General features: G+C 48.2%; 7 protein-coding genes and 2 non-coding genes across 9 annotated transcripts; all 9 read left to right on the top strand.

Moving 5' to 3' along the window:
• Window positions 1-72: 72 nt before the first annotated feature.
• On the top strand, window positions 73-3,015 carry FOBCDRAFT_254451 (uncharacterized protein). The gene is made up of 4 exons (XM_059611120.1): window positions 73-583; window positions 628-1,374; window positions 2,047-2,421; window positions 2,542-3,015. Exons 1-4 carry the CDS (start codon window positions 115-117, stop codon window positions 2,847-2,849), a joined length of 1,899 nt encoding a protein of 632 aa, XP_059468166.1. The 5' UTR covers window positions 73-114; the 3' UTR covers window positions 2,850-3,015.
• Window positions 3,016-3,436: 421 nt separating this feature from the next.
• On the top strand, window positions 3,437-5,245 carry FOBCDRAFT_234209 (S-adenosyl-L-methionine-dependent methyltransferase). The gene is made up of 10 exons (XM_031193444.3): window positions 3,437-3,698; window positions 3,760-3,803; window positions 3,853-3,990; window positions 4,036-4,102; window positions 4,148-4,175; window positions 4,224-4,236; window positions 4,282-4,347; window positions 4,395-4,761; window positions 4,806-4,890; window positions 4,945-5,245. The coding sequence occupies exons 1-10, from the start codon at window positions 3,573-3,575 to the stop codon at window positions 5,097-5,099; spliced, it is 1,089 nt and encodes a 362-aa protein (XP_031030065.3). The 5' UTR covers window positions 3,437-3,572; the 3' UTR covers window positions 5,100-5,245.
• A 1,097-nt stretch (window positions 5,246-6,342) lies between these two features.
• FOBCDRAFT_193117 (cation transport protein-domain-containing protein) lies at window positions 6,343-9,285 on the top strand. The gene is made up of 10 exons (XM_059608743.1): window positions 6,343-6,423; window positions 6,489-6,609; window positions 6,671-6,807; window positions 6,867-7,151; window positions 7,201-7,260; window positions 7,308-7,661; window positions 7,719-7,833; window positions 7,893-8,607; window positions 8,667-8,710; window positions 8,767-9,285. Exons 1-10 carry the CDS (start codon window positions 6,387-6,389, stop codon window positions 8,942-8,944), a joined length of 2,046 nt encoding a protein of 681 aa, XP_059466363.1. The 5' UTR covers window positions 6,343-6,386; the 3' UTR covers window positions 8,945-9,285.
• A 583-nt stretch (window positions 9,286-9,868) lies between these two features.
• On the top strand, window positions 9,869-11,843 carry FOBCDRAFT_254448 (uncharacterized protein; the record flags this gene model as incomplete). The annotated part of the gene is made up of 1 exon (XM_031193441.3): window positions 9,869-11,843. The coding sequence occupies exon 1, from the start codon at window positions 9,876-9,878 to the stop codon at window positions 11,841-11,843; it is 1,968 nt and encodes a 655-aa protein (XP_031030062.2). The 5' UTR covers window positions 9,869-9,875.
• Window positions 11,844-12,469: 626 nt separating this feature from the next.
• FOBCDRAFT_234204 (bulb-type lectin domain-containing protein) lies at window positions 12,470-13,414 on the top strand. The gene is made up of 2 exons (XM_031193440.3): window positions 12,470-13,141; window positions 13,195-13,414. Exons 1-2 carry the CDS (start codon window positions 12,942-12,944, stop codon window positions 13,346-13,348), a joined length of 354 nt encoding a protein of 117 aa, XP_031030061.1. The 5' UTR covers window positions 12,470-12,941; the 3' UTR covers window positions 13,349-13,414.
• Window positions 13,415-13,544: 130 nt separating this feature from the next.
• Window positions 13,545-13,627, top strand: FOBCDRAFT_t302. Its single transcript has one exon. It is a non-coding gene; the product is annotated as a tRNA-Lys (tRNA).
• A 272-nt stretch (window positions 13,628-13,899) lies between these two features.
• On the top strand, window positions 13,900-14,902 carry FOBCDRAFT_286851 (uncharacterized protein). The gene has a single exon (XM_031193439.3). It carries the CDS (start codon window positions 13,926-13,928, stop codon window positions 14,871-14,873), a length of 948 nt encoding a protein of 315 aa, XP_031030060.2. The 5' UTR covers window positions 13,900-13,925; the 3' UTR covers window positions 14,874-14,902.
• Window positions 14,903-15,121: 219 nt separating this feature from the next.
• FOBCDRAFT_t303 lies at window positions 15,122-15,218 on the top strand. Its single transcript has one exon. It is a non-coding gene; the product is annotated as a tRNA-Ala (tRNA).
• A 1,582-nt stretch (window positions 15,219-16,800) lies between these two features.
• Window positions 16,801-18,777, top strand: FOBCDRAFT_234200 (uncharacterized protein). The gene has a single exon (XM_031193438.3). It carries the CDS (start codon window positions 16,923-16,925, stop codon window positions 18,666-18,668), a length of 1,746 nt encoding a protein of 581 aa, XP_031030059.3. The 5' UTR covers window positions 16,801-16,922; the 3' UTR covers window positions 18,669-18,777.
• Window positions 18,778-18,882: the final 105 nt, after the last annotated feature.

The raw sequence follows: 18,882 nt of genomic DNA, 5'->3' as shown, positions 1-18,882 counted from the left end.
GTTCTTGGCGTCTTTCAGCCTCATGCAATGCCAAAACCCCGCACCAGTCACGCACCTCATGATAGTACATTATGCGAGAACCGCACCAATACCCCAACGACTTGACATATAGAGATGGATCCTATCAGTGTTGTATCCAATGTCGTCTGGCTTATTACGACCGCTATATTGTTTCGCAACTATGTCAAAGGAAGAGAAGGACTCCTTGACAGGCAGAAATGGAAGAACAGTGTTCGCCTTGGTCCCAGCGGAAAGCGATTCCACGGTGCCTGCGATATAGCACTTGCAGGAGAGTCGCGTTGGCAATACCTTTGGGACGATGAAGTGGAACTCGTACCCCAAGGCGAGACAACACATCATCTGCCTCCGCAGGACGATCAGGGTATACGACTAGTGGTGATAGAAGTAGGATCTGATGGTTCTGAGGACACATTTCCAGTTGCTACGGGGTTCATGCAACTTTCTAGGGAATGGCAACAAGCTTCCCTGGACGTGTCGTATCATGTCACAACGTATGAGACTGCATGGCCCGTTAAAGCCACAAGATTCATTAGAGTTTGGGAAGGAAACCAGAAGAGATGCGGTAAGTCTGTGATGAACTGCATGGACTTCTTTTAACACTATCAGCTCTCATCAAATGCGATACGTATGCACGGAAACAACCCAGCGATGGTTTCCCAGACTTCTATTCCGCAAAACAAATCAGCATAGAACTCAAGTTACTAGATGCATCTTACATCGCCGTTCGATCCAAGGACAACTGGAAGCAATTATTTCTGCTGCAGTTCCACCACGCATGCTTGAAGCTCTTTATCGAATTCCTTAATGCCTTGGAAACGGATGAAATCGACAATGCAGATGATGCAGCCACGGATCCCAGCTTAGCAGAGCTTCGACAATGGAACTTGAAAACAATCACCAAGCGGTCGTACGAGTATCGAGACCTTGCAGAGATGGGCCGCAAATTGATATCCACCACGGAATGTCTAATTGATGTAGCAAGATCAATATCTCCAGTCGTCGATTCGCCAGTTCATGCGAATAGGTTCATGGCCATTGACATGGAATTGCGAGGTTTCTGTCGGGAGGCAAACGAGCAACTTCAGAAATTCTCAGACCGACTTGATCACGATCTCAAATACCTTGAACTCGCGCGGAACATCAACCAGACAAGGGGCGTTCAGCAACTGACGCTTCTAGCTACCATTTTTCTACCTTTATCACTCGCCGCTGGTGTTCTGAGCATGCAAACGAGATTCAAAGATCTAGGAACACTGTTGTACGACTTCTTCGGCGTGGTGGTGCTCCTCGCGGCTATCGTTCTCATCATCATGATCATGATGAGTCTTGTGTCTGTCGTGAATGAACTGGATAGTAAGTTCCTTCGCAATCGAGTTTATAGAGAGAAGGTTCGAGGAAAGGTGCTGTTCACGATCATCACCGGGTTCTTTATATTTGGGTGTCTGATATTATCGTCCTTCTTGGTTGGGATGTTCAAAGACGTTTCACTTGGTGCCAAGATCTTGGGATATGGTGTTGCAGCGATATGTGGTGTATGGATAGTCGTGCTTCTGTTAGTTATCGGGGGCATTCTGAGTTTGGATCTGTTAGGCCGGTAAGGGCGTGCTAGTCAAAGCGAGAATAAATTCATGAACACGAGCAGAAGCTGGAGGCTCAAGTTATGAACGTTGTTCTGGAGGGTTAGCCTGAACATGTCAAGTGTAGAATGAACAAAGAGGATCCAGTGAAACATATGTTCAGCATCTCCTCTTTACCTTGATTAATGCATGGGCTGCCCCCATCTTTTGGCATTGCTACAACTCCGGAGGGGCTGATGTAACTGGCAGATATTTAGCCACTAATTATCCGGCTATTTCTGCCCCGCCATATTTAGTGACGTGAAGTTAGTGCTGCATCCCACCTCTCTCGTCTTTTCCCACCTTAACAACTTCGTCTACTCACATGCCACCACTTGAACAGTTTTTCATCTTTCTTTTCTATCGTAACCATTTATATGCCGTTACCTTCATACTAAAAGTCTTAAAGCAACACCGACTATGGATTTTCTCGAGGGTCTTTCCGGCTCCTTCCTCCATCTTATTCTTTGTCGCGACCATAGACCCCAACGTCCTCTCAACATTGAGGACCGACCTGACGTCCACCTCCCTCCCACCTATCTCGAAAACGCAATCGGTGCGCTCAACTCCAGGGGCGACTTCACCCACGAGGCGTGGCAGAAATGTCAGACAAAGCTGGAGGAGCTGAGAGACGAACAAGCTGAGCCGGGTGTATTCCCCGTGCTTGATGCGGTCGAAAACGCCTTCCGAGAGGTGGTAGTCGACTTGAAGGACGTTTCTGAGTTGAAGAATGACGCCGAGCAAGACATCAGCGTTCTCCTTCGCCCGGAGCTCGACGTACGAGGTTAGGCACCCTCCGTCATGGCCCGGGTCGTTGGGGTGAATGATGCTAGTGATTTCCCAGGTGAGTATTGGTGGAAAGACAACGGGAAAGAAGACATTACTAACAAATCAATTTACTCAGTGATCGAGACCTTTCGCACCGAGCTTGTCAAGGCGGACGAGATCCTCCTTGGAGGAGCAACCAATGAGAACGGCGAAGTGATCGAGAGATTCATGGGGATCGACAAGCTCTACACAGAGGTGCTCCCGCAGCTAGAAACTTTCCTTGCGGTTCAGAATAATGCCGGAATAATGATTATGATGATTTTGGAGATCATCAAATTGCAGCAGGTTGTGGAGGAGAGTGGGGAGGGCCAATGGCTCCAGCCACTCAAAGACACTCTCGGAGAGGCTCTATACGAGCAAATCGTACAAGCCGGGGCGGTTTGATTGACAAGAAGAGCCTACGAATTCCTAATGGGACAAGGAACCTCATTCAAAAGGAAACATCCCGACCAAGTCAAGCTCGTAGACAATACATACAGAGCCACAAAAAGTCTCCCGATTCAAATGTAATGACAAGACTTTGTAATGACTTAATCAGTGACCTTATTACATGAGGGTGAATGACTGTTTTGAATGCACGATGACGGATATTGATATGTTGGACTTGGGGCATGGTACTGGTCTGGTCTGATCATGGATGGAGTGGCCTACTGCTGATTGGCTGGCTTAAAGGATAAGCGATAAGATCTAGTAGAGACCATTCCTCCCAAAACTTTACTGCCATATATTGATGGAATGTCATTCCGTCCCGCCACTGTTGACTACGGTGCGAACGATTGAGTTCTCGACCTTCATTTTGCTCCAAAAAGTCAAGGAGGTCCTAGCGAGCTAACCTCCTTTCTCCGCTGACTGCAACACAAACAATACCCGTCGACAATTGGCTCCCCAGAAGCAGACAAGCCCAAACCGCATTCGTTCTAAGCCGCATGCCAGCCCCACCAAAACCAGTTTCTTTATCATATCACCAAACGCGCCTCGCTTCCCAAAAGTTCCCCTCAATCCCCTTTTCCGCTGTTGGTCGACATCAAATTCCACCCTCGCACGTAGAAAGACACAAGCAAAAGCACGACTCAGCCCTTGCAGATACTGTTAGTCACGTACTGCAGAATGTCTGAACAGCCCTCTTCTCCTGTTGCTGCCGCTGCTCCTGCTGCGGCTCGGTCCGATTTAGCGCCGGCCATTGAGTCAGCTCCAGCGCCGCAGCCTGAGTTAGTTCCCGCTGCTGATCCACAGGTGAGTTTAAAGCACTTTCTCGTATGGAGATGCGTATTTCGGCCTTTGCTAATGCTGTAAGGATGGTGATGAGAGTGAGACCGACTCGGCTGTTGGCGATGATGCGTATGGGACCCTTGCTGATACTACCTCACCGTTGCTGACGATTCTGCAGGGCGAGCTCCACTGCTTCCATCACCTCTAGCATCCTTGAGTACCGCACTATTCAGGGTCGAACGTTTCACAGTGATAGACATCCTACCGAGTACTTTACTCCCAACGATGAGCAGCAGTCTGCATCCATTGACATCAAGTACGTGGCACCTTCTCAGGACTGAATTTTGCTGACAATCCATAGCCATCACGCTTTGACGCAGCTTCTCAGTGGAAAGCTCTTCCTTGCCCCTATCAAGGACAACGTGCAGGTGAGTGCATACATTATTGATTTGGGACATGCTCACACCGATTAGAAAGTACTCGATGTAGGAACCGGAACAGGTGAGATTTGCATGCATATCGTACGTTTACTTGGCTAATCAGGTACAGGTATCTGGGCAATGTAAGACATCTGAACCCTCGGTCACGATGACGACTCACCCTTTAGTGACTTTGCAGACGAATATCCCGAGGCTGAAGTCATCGGCTCTGACCTCTCACCCATTCAACCTAGGTACGCCTCCCCTTTCCCTCCCCAGTCAACTCACTCACCATTTCCAGCTGGGTTCCTCCCAATGTCAAGTTCGAGATCGACGACGCCACCCTCCGCTGGACATGGGACAACAACACCTTCGACTTCATTCACATCCGCTATCTCTTCGGCGCCATCAAAGACTGGTCATCTCTCTTTAAGGAAGCGTACCGCTGCTGCGCCCCCGATGGCTGGATCCAATCCGCCGAAGCAGACGTCCACATCCGCAGTGATGATGGAACAACTGATGATCTCGACTGCTTGAAGCTCTGGGCGAAGCTTTTCACTGAGGGTGGTGCTGCGCTTGGAAACCCCTTCTTCGTGCAGGAGGGCGATTTGCAGGAGAAGGGCATTCAGGCTGCTGGGTTCACTGACATCAAGAGCATTGAGTACAAGGTGAATTACACTCTGAAGATTACCAGGCAAGGCTGACGGTTTAGTTCCCTATTGGCGGTTGGCCGCGTGACCCTGAACTCGCTTCGGTCGGTAACTACGTCCGCGCGACTCTCGAGAACGATCTTGAAGGTACATCATCCAACCTTCCATCAACACAAAGTCCCGTCACTAAACATATCTCAGGCTACACCCTTCTTCTCTGGAAGACCATCCTTCAGTGGCCCGAGGACGAGTATCAAGTCTTCCTCATGGAGATGCGCAAGTTCCTCAAAAACCGCAAGGTCCATGCTTACATGACTGTCCGCTACGTCTACGGTCGCAAGGCAGAAGCTACTTGAGGACTTCTTTACGAACTGTTATAGAAAAGATCATTTTTGGGAGGCCATTTGTGTTTGAGCATGAAATGAGAATTGGATAACGTCTATAGCATACGTATGAATAGCTGTTTCCTAGAATTTAAATTTGCATTGCATTCGCCTCGCTACTTTTGTTTAATCTCCCTTTCCTCAGTCAGGATCAAGGATTACATAGCAAAAGAGCGTTTTTCACTCCAACATGAAGAGAAAGGCCCATTATGATGAGCTCGCGAAGTGCAGCATGTAGACCAAGAGTCCAAACCCAATCTCTTCAAGACTGTATAACCACGATACAGTCATAACAAAATCATCCGATTGCTACAGCTTAAACCTTTCCAAAACATAGATGCAATAGTCTCCAATTAGTACGTTCAGTTTCTGTTGTGTTTCCAGCATGTTCAACAAAATCTCAAATTCTCCAAAGCCTCTCCATTCACCATTCACCAAAGTCCAAGTACTTTTATTTATCCACTCGGAGAAAACTAGGCCCCGCGAGATTTCTAAGCAAGCTTTCGGACTCATATTGAGCTATAGGGTATGCAGCAAGATGAGAGATACTGGTGTTTTGGAAGCTCCAATGAGTCACTAAATGACGAAGTCGCTCATAAAATTCAAGAAACAAAATCAACGGTATCCAGAATACTTGCCACGTTCGATTGGAAAAGAGTGTAAATACCTCAATCCCATCGCTGTTGAGAAATCGGCCTGTCCTTCCACATCCAGCCAGCGATTGGCTACCGTGCGACGGAGGAGAGTCCGACGCCCCGCCAGATAAGGCCAAGACGGGGAGGGCGGTCTTGAGCTCCGGTTGGTGCTAACAGAATCAAGCTTTTTGATCCTCCATTTTGATCTCGACGCCCGCAGAGATGTCATCTGAATTTGAGGCCTCCTTTTGACTTGTGTGTTTATGGCATATGTCTTCATTCTGAACAAAGTGCTCATGAGTATGAATATGCGTTGTTCTACGTCTGGCTAAGCTTGCGTTAGTGGTGATCTTGGCTGTAAAGGTGTATCGTATCCCAACAGCCCGGGAATGTCTACCAACGGCTTCTTCTTGCAGTTTAAGCATAATCATAAATGCATATTGTGCTGCCCCACAGCACTTGACTTCTTTGTCTAGTAGTCTGACTGTTTCAGGCATGCCGAGGAGCAGGGAAATAAATTGCTCAGTATAAAATGCCTAGAGCGCTTTTCTTTCCATTCTCACCCTTTCAACCGTAACCTTATTCCGTACAACGACTGTGCCTCTGGTCACTCATCTTGCCCAACATGCTACGCCCCCCGGTCAACTTCCTCACATTACACTGTGATACTACCCACTTCCGCGTGCAGCCTCTACCATCTGATAGCTAATCTTTGATTTGCCGCTAGATGCGTACATCATCTTGATGGGCTTGATAGCCCTGCCTATCCTGTACCCTTACGGAAACATGCCCGCCATCGACGCTTGGTTCTTTGGTGCCAGTGCGTCCACAGAGTCTGGCTTGAACACGTGCGTTGCTTACTCTCCTTTGCTGCACTGTCGCCATGACGATTTCTGATATGTTTGGTAGTATCGACGTCAAGGATCTCAAGACATATCAGCAGCTCTACATTTACTTCATTCCTATCTTGACCAACCTGGGCTTCATAAACATAGTGGTAGTTGTCGTGCGCCTCTTCTGGTTCAAGAGGCATCTGAAGCGTCTTAGTGAGTAATTTGCAAATCCGTTCAATCGTTACCCCATGGCTTATCACAGCAACCCGCAGCCCCTCAAAATCTCGACAACAGCCCAGGTATACCTGATGTCGACATTGAGAGTGCTCGTCATGAGTCAAAAGTCCCCGCTGATACAACTGAAAACTCTGCCGAAGTCACTAATGAGCCAAATGGTAAGGCTAAAGCGACAGATGACCACATCGAAGAGGATGCTACAATTGCAAATGAAGACAGGCGAGTGGCCCGTACCATGACCATCAACTTCGATACATCCACCGAAAAGCACAAGGAAGACGCTGCCCTCTACATCCCTGGTCCGCGAGCTCGCGACCGTGGTAGGTTTACTCTTGCACGCCTCGGATGAGTACTGACAGATCAATCAAGGGTATCCAATCGCTCCTAGAAGCCATGAAGCCGCGCGTCATCCAGACGACAGTGATGATGGTGGGAGATTCTACCGTATAGTATCTGTTCATACTGATCGGTTATAGATGATGCAATCAAACCTGTACCCAACGAAATTCTGAACAACGGAAGCTCATCCATGCGTCGTCGGCGACGCTTCAGCAATGATGATGGCCTAGGAATCACAGTTTCCCGCTCCATGGATCGAGTTGCGGGCGTAGCAGCCTCGTTCCTGGTTCTGGGGTCACAGACAGCGCCTCAGCCGCGCGTCATCTCATCAGACTCCAACCCACAGCCTGCCATCAACGACGTCCCTTTCCTCTCACGCCAAGCTACCCTTGGACGGAACTCGCAGTTCAAGAACCTTACTTCACACGATCGAAAGATCCTCGGCGGTATTGAGTATAGGAGTCTGAAGCTGTTGCTGAAGATCGTCGTGGGTAGGTACCTGCGTTACAAGCCGGCAAGGGGTCCATGATAGCTAAAAACACCTCCAGTTTACTTCTTTGGTCTTCATATCTTTGGTGCGGTTTGTCTCGTCGGCTGGATCCATACTGCTGATAAGCAATACGCGGATATCCTACAGTCAAGCGGACAGGATAAGACCTGGTGGTAAGTACCCAGAGACCTGTGCGTTACAAATTAGCTGACCAGATTGACCCTTCAAACAGGGGCATCTACTCCGCTCAGACAATGGTCGATAACCTAGGCTTTACTCTCACACCGGACTCTATGATCTCATTCCGCACTGCCAAGTGGCCCATGATCCTCATGAGCTTCCTCGCATTTGCTGGAAACACGCTCTATCCTGTCTTTCTGCGTTTGGGCATATGGGTCATGTCAAAGTTAGTACCAAAGACCTCACCTACACAAGAGTCCCTCGCATTCCTGCTCAACTATCCTCGTCGATGCTACACGTTGCTCTTCCCTAGCGGTCCGACGTGGATCCTCTTCGGTATCATCTTCGCTCTCAACTTCATCGACATCCTTCTCATAATAGTTCTCGACCTCTCTAATCCCGAAGTTGCCTCTCTTCCACTTTCTCAGCGCATCCCAGCCGCTATCTTCCAGGCTGCATCAGCGCGCCATACTGGTACCGCTAGCTTCAATCTTGCGAACGTCAGCCCCGCTGTGCAGCTCAGCTTACTGATCATGATGTATATCGCCGTTTTCCCCATCGCGATCAGTATTCGCTCGTCAAATGCTTATGAGGAGAAGTCCCTCGGTCTTTGGGACGAAGAGAAGTCTCTAGATGAGAAGCATAGCAAGACTTATCTCTTGACTCATATGAAGAACCAGCTTGGCTTCGACCTTTGGTATATTTTCTTGGGAACTTTCTGTATATGTATTTCTGAGTCGACGAGGATCGCAGATGTCAACGAGCCTGTAAGTGCGCTTCCAAGTGTCATGGCGATGATATGATTTGACATTGACATTGGTCTTAGGCTTTCTCGGTATTTTCGGTCCTGTTCGAAGTTACCTCTGCATAGTAAGTGTTGCTTTGGCAGGATCGGCATGGGAGACAGGAGCTAACCCTCTGGCCAGCGGAAATGTTGGGCTGAGTCTTGGGTACCCAACAGTGAGCACCTCACTATGCGGCATGTTTGGAACGTTTGGAAAAGCAGTCATCTGTCTGATGATGATTCGAGGGCGTCACCGTGGATTACCATATGCCCTCGATCGTGCCATAATTCTCCCCACTGGACAGATTATTGAGAACTGAATAGTTCTCGATAGGATATCGAGACTCTGGCAGGCAGTCGTTATTGTTCTGGATTTAAAATGCGATATACTTCCAGGGACTTCTCTAATGATCCAACTTGACTTCTTGGTATAAGATTTTCTTGATGCCAGGCAAGTATAATTAGAGAATGGCACAAAAATCTCAGCAAACACAATCGATAATGTCCGCGAAGTATTGATCCAAGACTCCTAAGAAACTTTGAGGTAGGACCATTCCCATGATTACGATCAATGCAAGCCTGGAGAAAATCCTAGATTAGACGAACTGATCATGCAGACGATGGCCTTTTGTCTAATTAACCCGATGCCATTTCAAGACCGGTATTCGAGGGATTAAATAGAAGTTTCGTTCCATTGAACATCCAGCATCTTCATTGGCGCGCTCGGAAAATGAGCTTTGCCATTGGTCCATTTCCGCCGGTACAGTCAGACCTGACCCTCCGGAGCCATGGAATAAAGAGCTTATCAAAAGCGATGATCAGCTCGAGATTCTTTTCGGTCAAAAGCTCATCTCAGTGGATATTTCGGATTCTCAGATTTCTAACTGGTTCAGCGTCGATCGGTGAAACCCCTTCGCCTCAAAGTCCAGTTTAATAAGCAACCAACTCGTCGAAGGCGTACATTTTCCCTTCGTGTGCCGCGAGATAAACATGGAACGAGTTACATTTGGAGCCAAATCGGCATCTAGTGCTGACATTAAAAAACATATCGGCATGAATCACTCAGTACTGAGTTGTAACCCCGTTATCTTGATCGAGATCAATCGCAAACAAAATTAGATCCTCCGATCAACTAATAAAGGGCCAAAGTTCATCTTGCCCGGCATGCTCATCACAGTCCGGATATAATATCACTGTGAATCTCACATCAAAGGAGTACCGACGTCCCCAATACCTTGTATCTTCACTAAGATGGCGAATAACACGATCTTCATGTCTCCTGAAGAGTCGGAGCGTATCCAACGCACAATCCAAGAAGTTGCGAGACTGCGTGAAGAACAGAAAGGCCAGTCAAGGGAACCTACAGATCCCAAATCCTTGATCGAGCAGGCTATCTCCACGTCTCTTATGCAAGAGATGTCTTCTGCAGCCTTTGGGCTTGGTACGCCCAGAAAGACTCGAGAGACTATGGTAGCTTATGGTATAGGGAAGCAATATCCCCCCAGTACATCTAAACTTGCAGATCTACAACCAATGGCCATCAAGGACCTGAGAATGGAAACGCACCATCGGGGCTTCTTTCTTTCCTTGCGCCGTGTATCGCCCGTATCTATACTTCAGGCATCCTCCTGGACTGTCGTCAAAGGCCAGTCGTCTGACGAGGTGGAGCGGCTGGAGGTTTTTCTTCATACATCGCAGTACGGCGACAATACCCTGGAGATTTCCTCTGATCTGGTGATCAAAGAACCATACTACACTCTCAATGCCCAAGGAGAATGCACAATTCGGATAGATAATCCATCTGATCTGATCGTTATCGCGATCTCCGAGAACCCAGAGTCGTGGCGGCACAAGGAGCATTACTCTGGAGGACCAGACCTTGTGTCTCCAGACGACTTCAAGAAGAAGGGCAACTCTGCACTTCTCAAGAAAAAGAACTATGCCGAAGCTTATTCCTGGTATACAGAGGGCTTGAAGCTGGCAGAGAGTGACGAAAGAGACAAGACATTACGCAATGATCTGCAACGAAACCGAGCTCATGTCAACCTCCAACTTCAGAGATTCGATGAAGCAATATCGGATGCCTTGGACTCTATAACCAGTAACGAGACGAACGAGCTAAAAGGTCTTGATGCCAAGGCATATAATCGTGCAGGGCTTGCGGCATATTCTCAAGGCGAGTTCCTCAAGGCTCGGTGTTACTTCAAACAGCAAGAGAGACTCCAACCTGATGACCAGCAACCCAAGCTACATCTACGAAGAGTCAATGCAAGGCTACAAGAGGAAGCTAACGGGACTTACAATATGAGCAAAATCGTGAGCAATCTGTCCAAGACAGGAGGCAGGCCCGATGCAGCCTCGTACGGCGGTCCAACAGAGATCAAAGACAGCCCAGGATCTGGTCGCGGTCTTTTTGCAACACAAAACATCGAACCAAACGAGATAATCCTGTGCGAAAAGGCGTTCTGTGCGGCCTGGAGTCACGAGGCTGACACGTTCACAGCGCTGGCGTGTGATCTTCGAGAAGACGCTGCCATCAAAGTCTTTCCCGCGGGTTTGCATAAAGCCGTTGTGAGAAAACTTCTCAACAATCCATCGCAGGTCGAGAAGGTACTTCGTCTACATGGAGACTACCATGGACTTGGGGGGAAATTGCAGGAAGTCGACGGTTCACCTGTAATCGACACGTTTCAGGTACACGATATCATCCAACGCAACGCCTTTGGCTTGGGTCAACAAACCGAGGATGAAGATGTCAGCAACGCTAGTACTGGTCTTTGGATACGGGCATCTTACATCAACCACTCTTGTATTCCCAATGCAAAGAAGGATTTCGTTGGTGATCTCATCATCTTTCGCGCTACAAGAAGAATTGTAACTGGTGAAGAGATCACCCACAGCTATGATGAGTCGAGTGACTATGAGGCAAGAAAGACAAACATTCGGAGGACATGGAACTTTGAATGTCGCTGTCAGCTTTGTCTTGTTGAGGGAGCAGAGAGCGAAAATATCCGGAAAGGAAGGCGGCAGGCTGAAGAGAAGGCAAACTACTTTGCAAAAGCAAACAGCCCTTATGATGCGAGTAGGATCATGGTGAGAAGGTCGAAGATGTTACGTCAGACACTCAACGAGACGTATGATGAGAAGAGCTATAAGGGACTACCGCGTCGGGCACTTGCGGTGATAGATGAGTGGCTCCGGATAGCCAGTACCAGGTAGTTGTTACATGTCGGAAAATACAAGAGATATCCAGAGTCTAAGCTAAGATACCTCATTGTTAACTCATACGATGTAGCTCTGTCCGTGGCGTTTCCTCTGTCTCGCAGTGCGTTATTGCTCCACCGCCTGCCAAAGTTATTCAATAAGTAAACATTACCAAGGTATTCAATAAGTAAACATTACCAAGGTATTCAATAAGTAAACATTACCTAGGTATTCAATGTGACTGTTTGCACAAAACCATTGTCTACGATGCGTGACATTCTTACAGTAAAGTACACGTTCCGTGTTCTTGCAGAGATCAAGGCCATTTGTTTACATAACCAATAGATAGGATTATTCTATATGTTCCAAGGGGTATATGCTCGTGGAAACGTTCACAGGGAATGTATAATGAATACTACATATGTACAACCATTGTAGATCAGACCTTCTGAAACATGATGAGGAGGGAGATCATCATATCATACCATGTCAAATCGTTGCATGAAGCAACCTGCCTCTCAATGTATGTAAGCGCCAAGCCAACCAGGCATTGGGCATGTCGTACGCGCAAGCCGAGTATCCCGGTCCACTCACATGTCAGCGCCGAGACTCTCAAACTACCAGTGATTCTGAAGGAGGCCGCGGATCTGAAATATGCAGGCAACGTGGCGCAATAAGGGACATCGTCTCGTAACCCAAGCCTCTTGTTTATTTCGCCCAGCCTGAGACGTGCATAACCGCTGGGAGGAAAGATGCCGTTTCCGTTCTTGGCCAGGGTTTACCCCATAATATGCGGGAGGCCAAGGCGGTAAAATGCGGGCGGGAGTGATCAGATAGCCGACTCCTCCGCATTGTGGTGAGGTTCAGGCTTGTGAGGCCTCTCGTGAAGATAACTTCATCATCCGACTTTGTATCTTGGCACATATGCATGTCTCGCACTGGAACACAGCCTCAGAGATGGAAAGAGGAGGAGAGTGCGGGGTTGGATGAGGGATGAGTTGTATATAAAGACGCTGTTCTCTGTTCTACAATTGTTCAAAACAGTTCACATCATCACAGTTCCTCCTTTCTCCTTCAACGAAACTTATCTCTCTACTCTCAACAACCTTCAAAATGGGCAGACTCGACAACGACAACTGGCTGTACCCAGGCGACAGCCTCACCAGCGATAGCGGCAGCAACGAATTCAGGATGCAAGAAGACGGCAAGATCGCTATCTACTGGGAAGGTGAATTTGTGTGGCAGAACACAGAAGACCAGCGCGACGACATCAAGGGAGTTCATCTTCAAGATGACGGAAACTTTGTCTTGTAGTAAGTATTTTTCCCCTAAAAAAGGGCATTGCAGGAGCTGATGGTCATTCTAGTACCCATGACGACGAAGCTGTTTGGGCTTCTGACACTTGTGGCCACGGCGATGAGGTCTATCTCGCTGTGCAGGATGATGGAAATGTTGTCTTGTACAAGGGCGAGGATGATGAGGCAGAGGCCATCTGGGCGACTAGCACCAACCAGATTTAAGCATCTCAGGCTAGTTATTCATCTGTAGAGAAGACGAGGAATAAAAAAAACGATATCACCATGGTACTCATAAGTGCCTCATGATTCAGGTTGGGATGTTTCCTGAAACTGATCTAATCTGTGAATGTCACGTTTCATTGATTGCCGACTTGATCTTGCTCATTCTGGGCATTGATCAAATATCATCAAGAGCCACGCCCGGTTAGCTCAATCGGTAGAGCGTGAGACTCTTACGAGTACGCGATCTCAAGGTTGCGGGTTCGACCCCCGCATCGGGCTGTTCCTATATTCGATTGCGAGCGTTAGCGAGGCTTTCATTTTTGCATTTTTGACTATCACTACCTCCATTTTTTTCTTATGTCCATCCCCACGTGCATTGTTGAATGGATGGAAGAATAAAGCTGGTGACGCGTAAGGCTTCAATCACTTTGAGTTTGTCTTTCTACTTGGAACAGATTTTGAGTTTATGATCCGCGGACCCCGCCCCTGTTGTGAGGCTGTGATGTCGCCATTTCCGGAGCGCCATTGTCATTTCATCTTCATGCAGATCAACACACTGTAATCTTCAAGAACAACCATGCGCATAGAAAAGTTTCCCTTATCTCCGCCTGGCTTGGAAGAGCTGGTAGCTAAACTTCAAGCACCCTTGGCAGCCAATTATGAGCACTCCACAGTGAGTGTTGTGTCCTGCCCGGATCTTCGGCAAGCGCCCTACCATCTAGCTACCGAGGGGTTATCAGGAGATGAGAAGATAGCAGATGTAGGAGGTCAACCGAATTTGTTCCCGCGCCCAAAGATGGATTGCGTTTGGTCCATGACTGAGCTTGCAGAGGCTATGGACATGGATCCTGCGAAGGGGGGATTACTTGGTGCTGGAGCTGGCCCGCATCCCGTTATCGGGCAGAACTGTGAACTTGCGCCAAATATTGGCTGGCAAGGTAGCTTTGAGAATGTCAAGAATGAGAGTCGCTATGCAAAGATCGACAAGGAGACAAGCGCTGTGCATGTCGACAAGAGTCCTTCTTTGGACTGCGCCTTGATGATCAACTTGTTCGGCTCCTCAGGCAATCCGGGACCTGTGATCAAGATCACAGCTCGAAAGAGGACCGGCTCTGAAAGAAGTTTTGCAGAGTGTATCCGAAAAGGTCTCCGTCAAGCCTACGGTGATGAGCAGACTGTCAGTCTCGGTGGACTCTTCTTGGTCAAAAAAGGCAAGGCAAAATACCATATCATGCCTGACTTCCCCGCCGAGAAAGATTTGCCATTCAATAATCGCAAAGATGTTGATAGTTGGTTGACCTTTCACGACTATGATGCACCAATGCTTTGTTTGTCAGTCCTGCATTCGGCCGATCGTGAAGGAAGGATGGGTTTGCGGATTGAGCATACACATTGTTACGCTACAGACGGAAAAAATGCTGGAGGCCATTATCATTATGATTTGGACGATACGGAGGATGCTATTGAGTATGAGGCGTATTTCAATACTGCCAAAATGATATATCGACTAGACAGGCCAAATTGATTCTGGTGAGCTTACCCTGAACCTGCCAGAAGTTTTGGAATCTGTTTTTTCCTGTTCCCCCACAGCACCTCATAAGGGTCAGCGAACCGTGACAAAGTTTGTATGAGAGACATCAGATTGAGTTCTGTTCGTTGCTCCTGCCAATGAAAGTCAATAATAAGACCGTTGTGAATAACGGCGTTCAACGGCCAAACGGTCTACATGTTATGAAATTGTCGCGTCACTCTCAACCAATCATAAGTCGTTGCGGGCGAATGGTTTAGTGGTATAATACTCCCTTAGCATGTTCTCTTCCAAGAGATGTCCTTCTGGGAGTGGTCCAGGGTTCGATTCCCTGTTCGTCCAAGATAGGTGGTTTAAACCCACCATTATCCGCTTCTTTTTTCTCGATTCATCCTTTTTGCCCTTCATCCTCACTATCAATGTGATGATCTGGTCATGGATCAGTACAATTCAGCTAATCCTTTTGCCCGGGTATCGCATGCGAGTCCTTCCCCAGATTGGGTACCTTGTCATTGAATCGCACGTTTTCAACTCGTGATGATCGTATACGAACTGCTGACAATCAGTCAGAACACCACGGAACAACCCATGATTTCTCGTATCCTGCCTTACGAGACTGCAGGTCATAAATTCTAAGTCAAATAAAAATAAAAATAAAAATAAAGCTGACCCTTGATCCCAGTCTCGTTTTTTTGCCAAGACCCTAAGCAAAACCTTCAAAAGGCTTGCAGCCGCAACGGGATAGCCGATGCGGCTTGAAAGATACTAGCGCTGACTTTATCGTGTTCAAAATGTCCGGTTGCGACGTTGACAGGTGCTGCATGAGGAGATCCCCGGTCTGTAAGATCTGGAGAACAACGTTGCAGAATGTTGGATGTTGAAGCTGCATCATTGAAGGCTGAGCATGACTCTGGAGAGATAGGGGTCTTGAGGCGGCTGTCATTCTGTATTGGGCATTGGCCGAAGCCATCGTCAATAGTCAACGGTGGCTAGCGTTCAAGTGGCATGATCAAGTCCGTATCCAAAAGTGACGGAACCAACGCCATCACCAACGTTGCAGCTTTTCTAGGCTATCAATTCGTGAGATTAGAGGCGCCTGCCAAGTCAATACCTGAAGAAAGAATCGAAGCATTGGATGCACGTTATTGAGCCAGCAGATTGTATTGCATGACATGTTACGGCGTGTTATTTCCACATGATGTACATCTCCAATACAGTGCAAGCCAGCAAAATACAGGCGCAAATGTCTTGTCCAACCCACCGTCATGTCCATGTCACAAATCGTGTGTCGCCAAGAAAAATAGGCGCACTGCATCGCTTCCATATCACATTACTCACAGAAACTCCGCCCCATCCAATCTATTACTTCTGCCAGGTTTCAAGGATACGTCTCACCAGCCGTATTGTGCGACATTTTGTTCCACGCAATCAGGGAGTTATTTACTCCTTACAGTTGCAGTAGATATTACAAGAATTCTGATATTCCTACGGCAAGTCGGCAGTTTTTAATTTGTTGCATGGGGGATCCCCGCGGATCGCCGTGCCGAAAGAAGTGATGTCAAAAAAGAGCTTGCGTGGCGGCTTGACTCGCAGTGTGGATCTGGAACTCAATAGAGGCTTCTGTTCAGCTGGGTACCAAACCTTTTTTGTGGCGTCTCGTCATGTTTCTGGCACGTTGCAATGGCGTTATTCCACTGGGCGCGCTACTATTTTGAGCAGAAGCTGGGCTTGCATTCCAGCGGCTACCGGTTTACCAACCGCCACTGATTATCACAAGGATAATGCAAAATGCTGTCGCAGTTGTTTTACGGTATGAATCATGTTTCAGATAAAACAGAGGGCGAGATAGGGAGGGGTTTCACGTTTTACGGCAGATCCAGTAGCAGGGTCGAGAACTGCGGAGACCCGGTTAGATCGGATGGTACAAGGGATCCAGGGAGAGAGAAGAACTGACATGCTTGGCGAAAGCTTGACCACGCGGCGTCTAAACAACCTTGACCTTGACCTTGGTTTTGTGGGTGTTATGACGAAACGGAATACGATACGATGTGGGTTCGTATGACTAGCACCAACTGTCTCTCCCGTATATCATTCAAGCTATGGCCGCTTGAGTTTATTCGCCCCGTCAACTCTACCTCTCTTTCATGTTCACAGCGGCTTGATGATACCACCATGCGGTCTCACAACCACTTGCTGCGCGGCGTGCTAACGTTCGTGGCCATCTTGACTTTCTGCATTATTCTTACAACAATATTTCATATCAAAATATCAGACGGTCTTTCAATCACACCAATTCAAGAACGGCCTTTCTTTTATGAGGAGCAACCCCCACCCAAAGACCCAAATCGCTCCGAACCGCCAAAGAAGACATCGCCAAAGGAGCCTTTCCATCGACGACCTCAACACAAAGACGATAATGATAAGAAAAAGGATCAATCGAATACTCAAGATGACTACTACGATCTCCGCCTCGACCGTGGTGACGATGCTGAGGATAAACCATACTACGACTACCATCTCTTGACCAGCCTACGGAATAACATGGGCTTTTATAACAAGATTGATGCGAGAAAGACTGGTCATAAGCTTTTTAATCCGACAATACTTGAGCTTCCTCGCGATGCTAATATCACTCATGACTTTCTCGTTATCGCTCGCACAACGCATGTCGCAAAGGAAATCAACGGCAAGAAGTACAAAGTCGCTCGTCAAGTCGCTACCTTTGCGAACCTAACCACCAACTACCTTGACCGACCTGTCATCAGGACCGGTGAATGGTCTACACTGCTGCTGGAGGACTTCGGTGGACCTGAACATCACTGCAAGAGACAACCCGACATGGATAAGTACGTCGGCCCAGAAGACATGAAACTATTCTGGACACGCGCCGGCGAACCTCTTCTCATTTTCACTCATCAAGTCGACGATGAGACAATGTGTCAAGGCCAATTCCTCATTGACGTGCGCGCCGCCCTCCCGGAGCTCGAACAAGCCCTCGGCCCCGACTTTTCATCCCGTCTTCCCCCAATCCGCTTCGCCGAACCAACAGGTCTCGCTCGCGAACCAGCACCAGGCCAAGAAAACCACCCTCGATACCAGCGCGAGAAGAACTGGGCGCTAGCTCAGTCCCCCTTTAGTCCAGACTCCGAGCTTCTAATGATGGTGGAGCCGGGACAATTATTCCGTTGGAAATCCGCCGACGAGCCCGTCGAACCCATCGTCGCGGTTGACGACCAGCAATCAGCTGTTGAAGAACCGTACCCACCGACGGCCAAGCCGGGAAAGACTTGGCACGGCAAGAAGAGGAAGACATGCATCCACGACGTCATGATCGACGATAGCCACGTCCACCAGAGCTCACCCATGCTAAGTGTCACAATGTGCAACCGCGGAAAATGCGAACCCGATGAGCAAAACACCGTGTTGATGGGCATCGTGCAGCGCCGACAAGACTTCCCGGGCGCTTCGTTTACATGGTATGACCGTCGGATAGCAGTGTACGAATCAGTAGCGCCGTACCGCATGATCAGCGTCGGCAAGAAGCTCACGTACCACGGAGAATCGGACCTCAGCTATTCATGGACGGGCTCCATGTCGTACTACACCAACCAGACCGAGTTCCCACCGTCGAACCACGGATATCTCGACGATGAGGTCTGGCTGGGCTTTGGCGTCAAGGATGCAGCCGCTGGGTGGCTGGATGTTCGGGCCAAGGATCTCATTGCAGATCATTACATGTGTCAGGGGGCATCGGTGGAATACAGGTATTATAGACAAGGTATTTCGGCATAGCGCGGTGTGTTTTTTTGGGTTGGCGTTAGAGGGACTAGACTATGGATACTGCTTCTCTTTGTTCTGTTGACTAGAGATAATTCGATACCAAATTTTATTATTTTGATAATCATGAATATCCTGTGTTGGTTGTTTGATGTTTGTCAGACTATTGATGGACAGATTTTGTTAGTGTCGGTCAACTGCCGAAACAGGTTTAGACCCAAGGGGTAAA

Source organism: Fusarium oxysporum, chromosome XII, assembly GCF_013085055.1.
Source record: "Fusarium oxysporum Fo47 chromosome XII, complete sequence".
NCBI lineage: Eukaryota > Fungi > Ascomycota > Sordariomycetes > Hypocreales > Nectriaceae > Fusarium > Fusarium oxysporum.
The sequence above is the reverse complement of the archived record's forward strand: the minus strand, read 5'-3'. Positions and strand labels throughout refer to the sequence as shown.

Coding starts and splice junctions, on each gene's coding strand:
- FOBCDRAFT_254451 (XM_059611120.1), top strand. CDS start 115: ATGGATCCTATCAGTGTTGTATCCAATGTCGTCTGGCTTATTACGACC. Junction 1,375..2,046: donor TGTCGTGAATGAACTGGATA/GTAAGTTCCTTC, acceptor AAAGTCTTAAAG/CAACACCGACTATGGATTTT. Junction 2,422..2,541: donor CCCGGAGCTCGACGTACGAG/GTTAGGCACCCT, acceptor CAATTTACTCAG/TGATCGAGACCTTTCGCACC.
- FOBCDRAFT_234209 (XM_031193444.3), top strand. CDS start 3,573: ATGTCTGAACAGCCCTCTTCTCCTGTTGCTGCCGCTGCTCCTGCTGCG. Junction 3,699..3,759: donor TTCCCGCTGCTGATCCACAG/GTGAGTTTAAAG, acceptor TAATGCTGTAAG/GATGGTGATGAGAGTGAGAC. Junction 4,762..4,805: donor TCAAGAGCATTGAGTACAAG/GTGAATTACACT, acceptor CTGACGGTTTAG/TTCCCTATTGGCGGTTGGCC.
- FOBCDRAFT_193117 (XM_059608743.1), top strand. CDS start 6,387: ATGCTACGCCCCCCGGTCAACTTCCTCACATTACACT. Junction 6,610..6,670: donor ACAGAGTCTGGCTTGAACAC/GTGCGTTGCTTA, acceptor TATGTTTGGTAG/TATCGACGTCAAGGATCTCA. Junction 7,261..7,307: donor TCCAGACGACAGTGATGATG/GTGGGAGATTCT, acceptor GATCGGTTATAG/ATGATGCAATCAAACCTGTA.
- FOBCDRAFT_234204 (XM_031193440.3), top strand. CDS start 12,942: ATGGGCAGACTCGACAACGACAACTGGCTGTACCCAGGCGACAGCCTC. Junction 13,142..13,194: donor GACGGAAACTTTGTCTTGTA/GTAAGTATTTTT, acceptor TGGTCATTCTAG/TACCCATGACGACGAAGCTG.
- FOBCDRAFT_286851 (XM_031193439.3), top strand. CDS start 13,926: ATGCGCATAGAAAAGTTTCCCTTATCTCCGCCTGGCTTGGAAGAGCTG.
- FOBCDRAFT_234200 (XM_031193438.3), top strand. CDS start 16,923: ATGTGGGTTCGTATGACTAGCACCAACTGTCTCTCCCGTATATCATTC.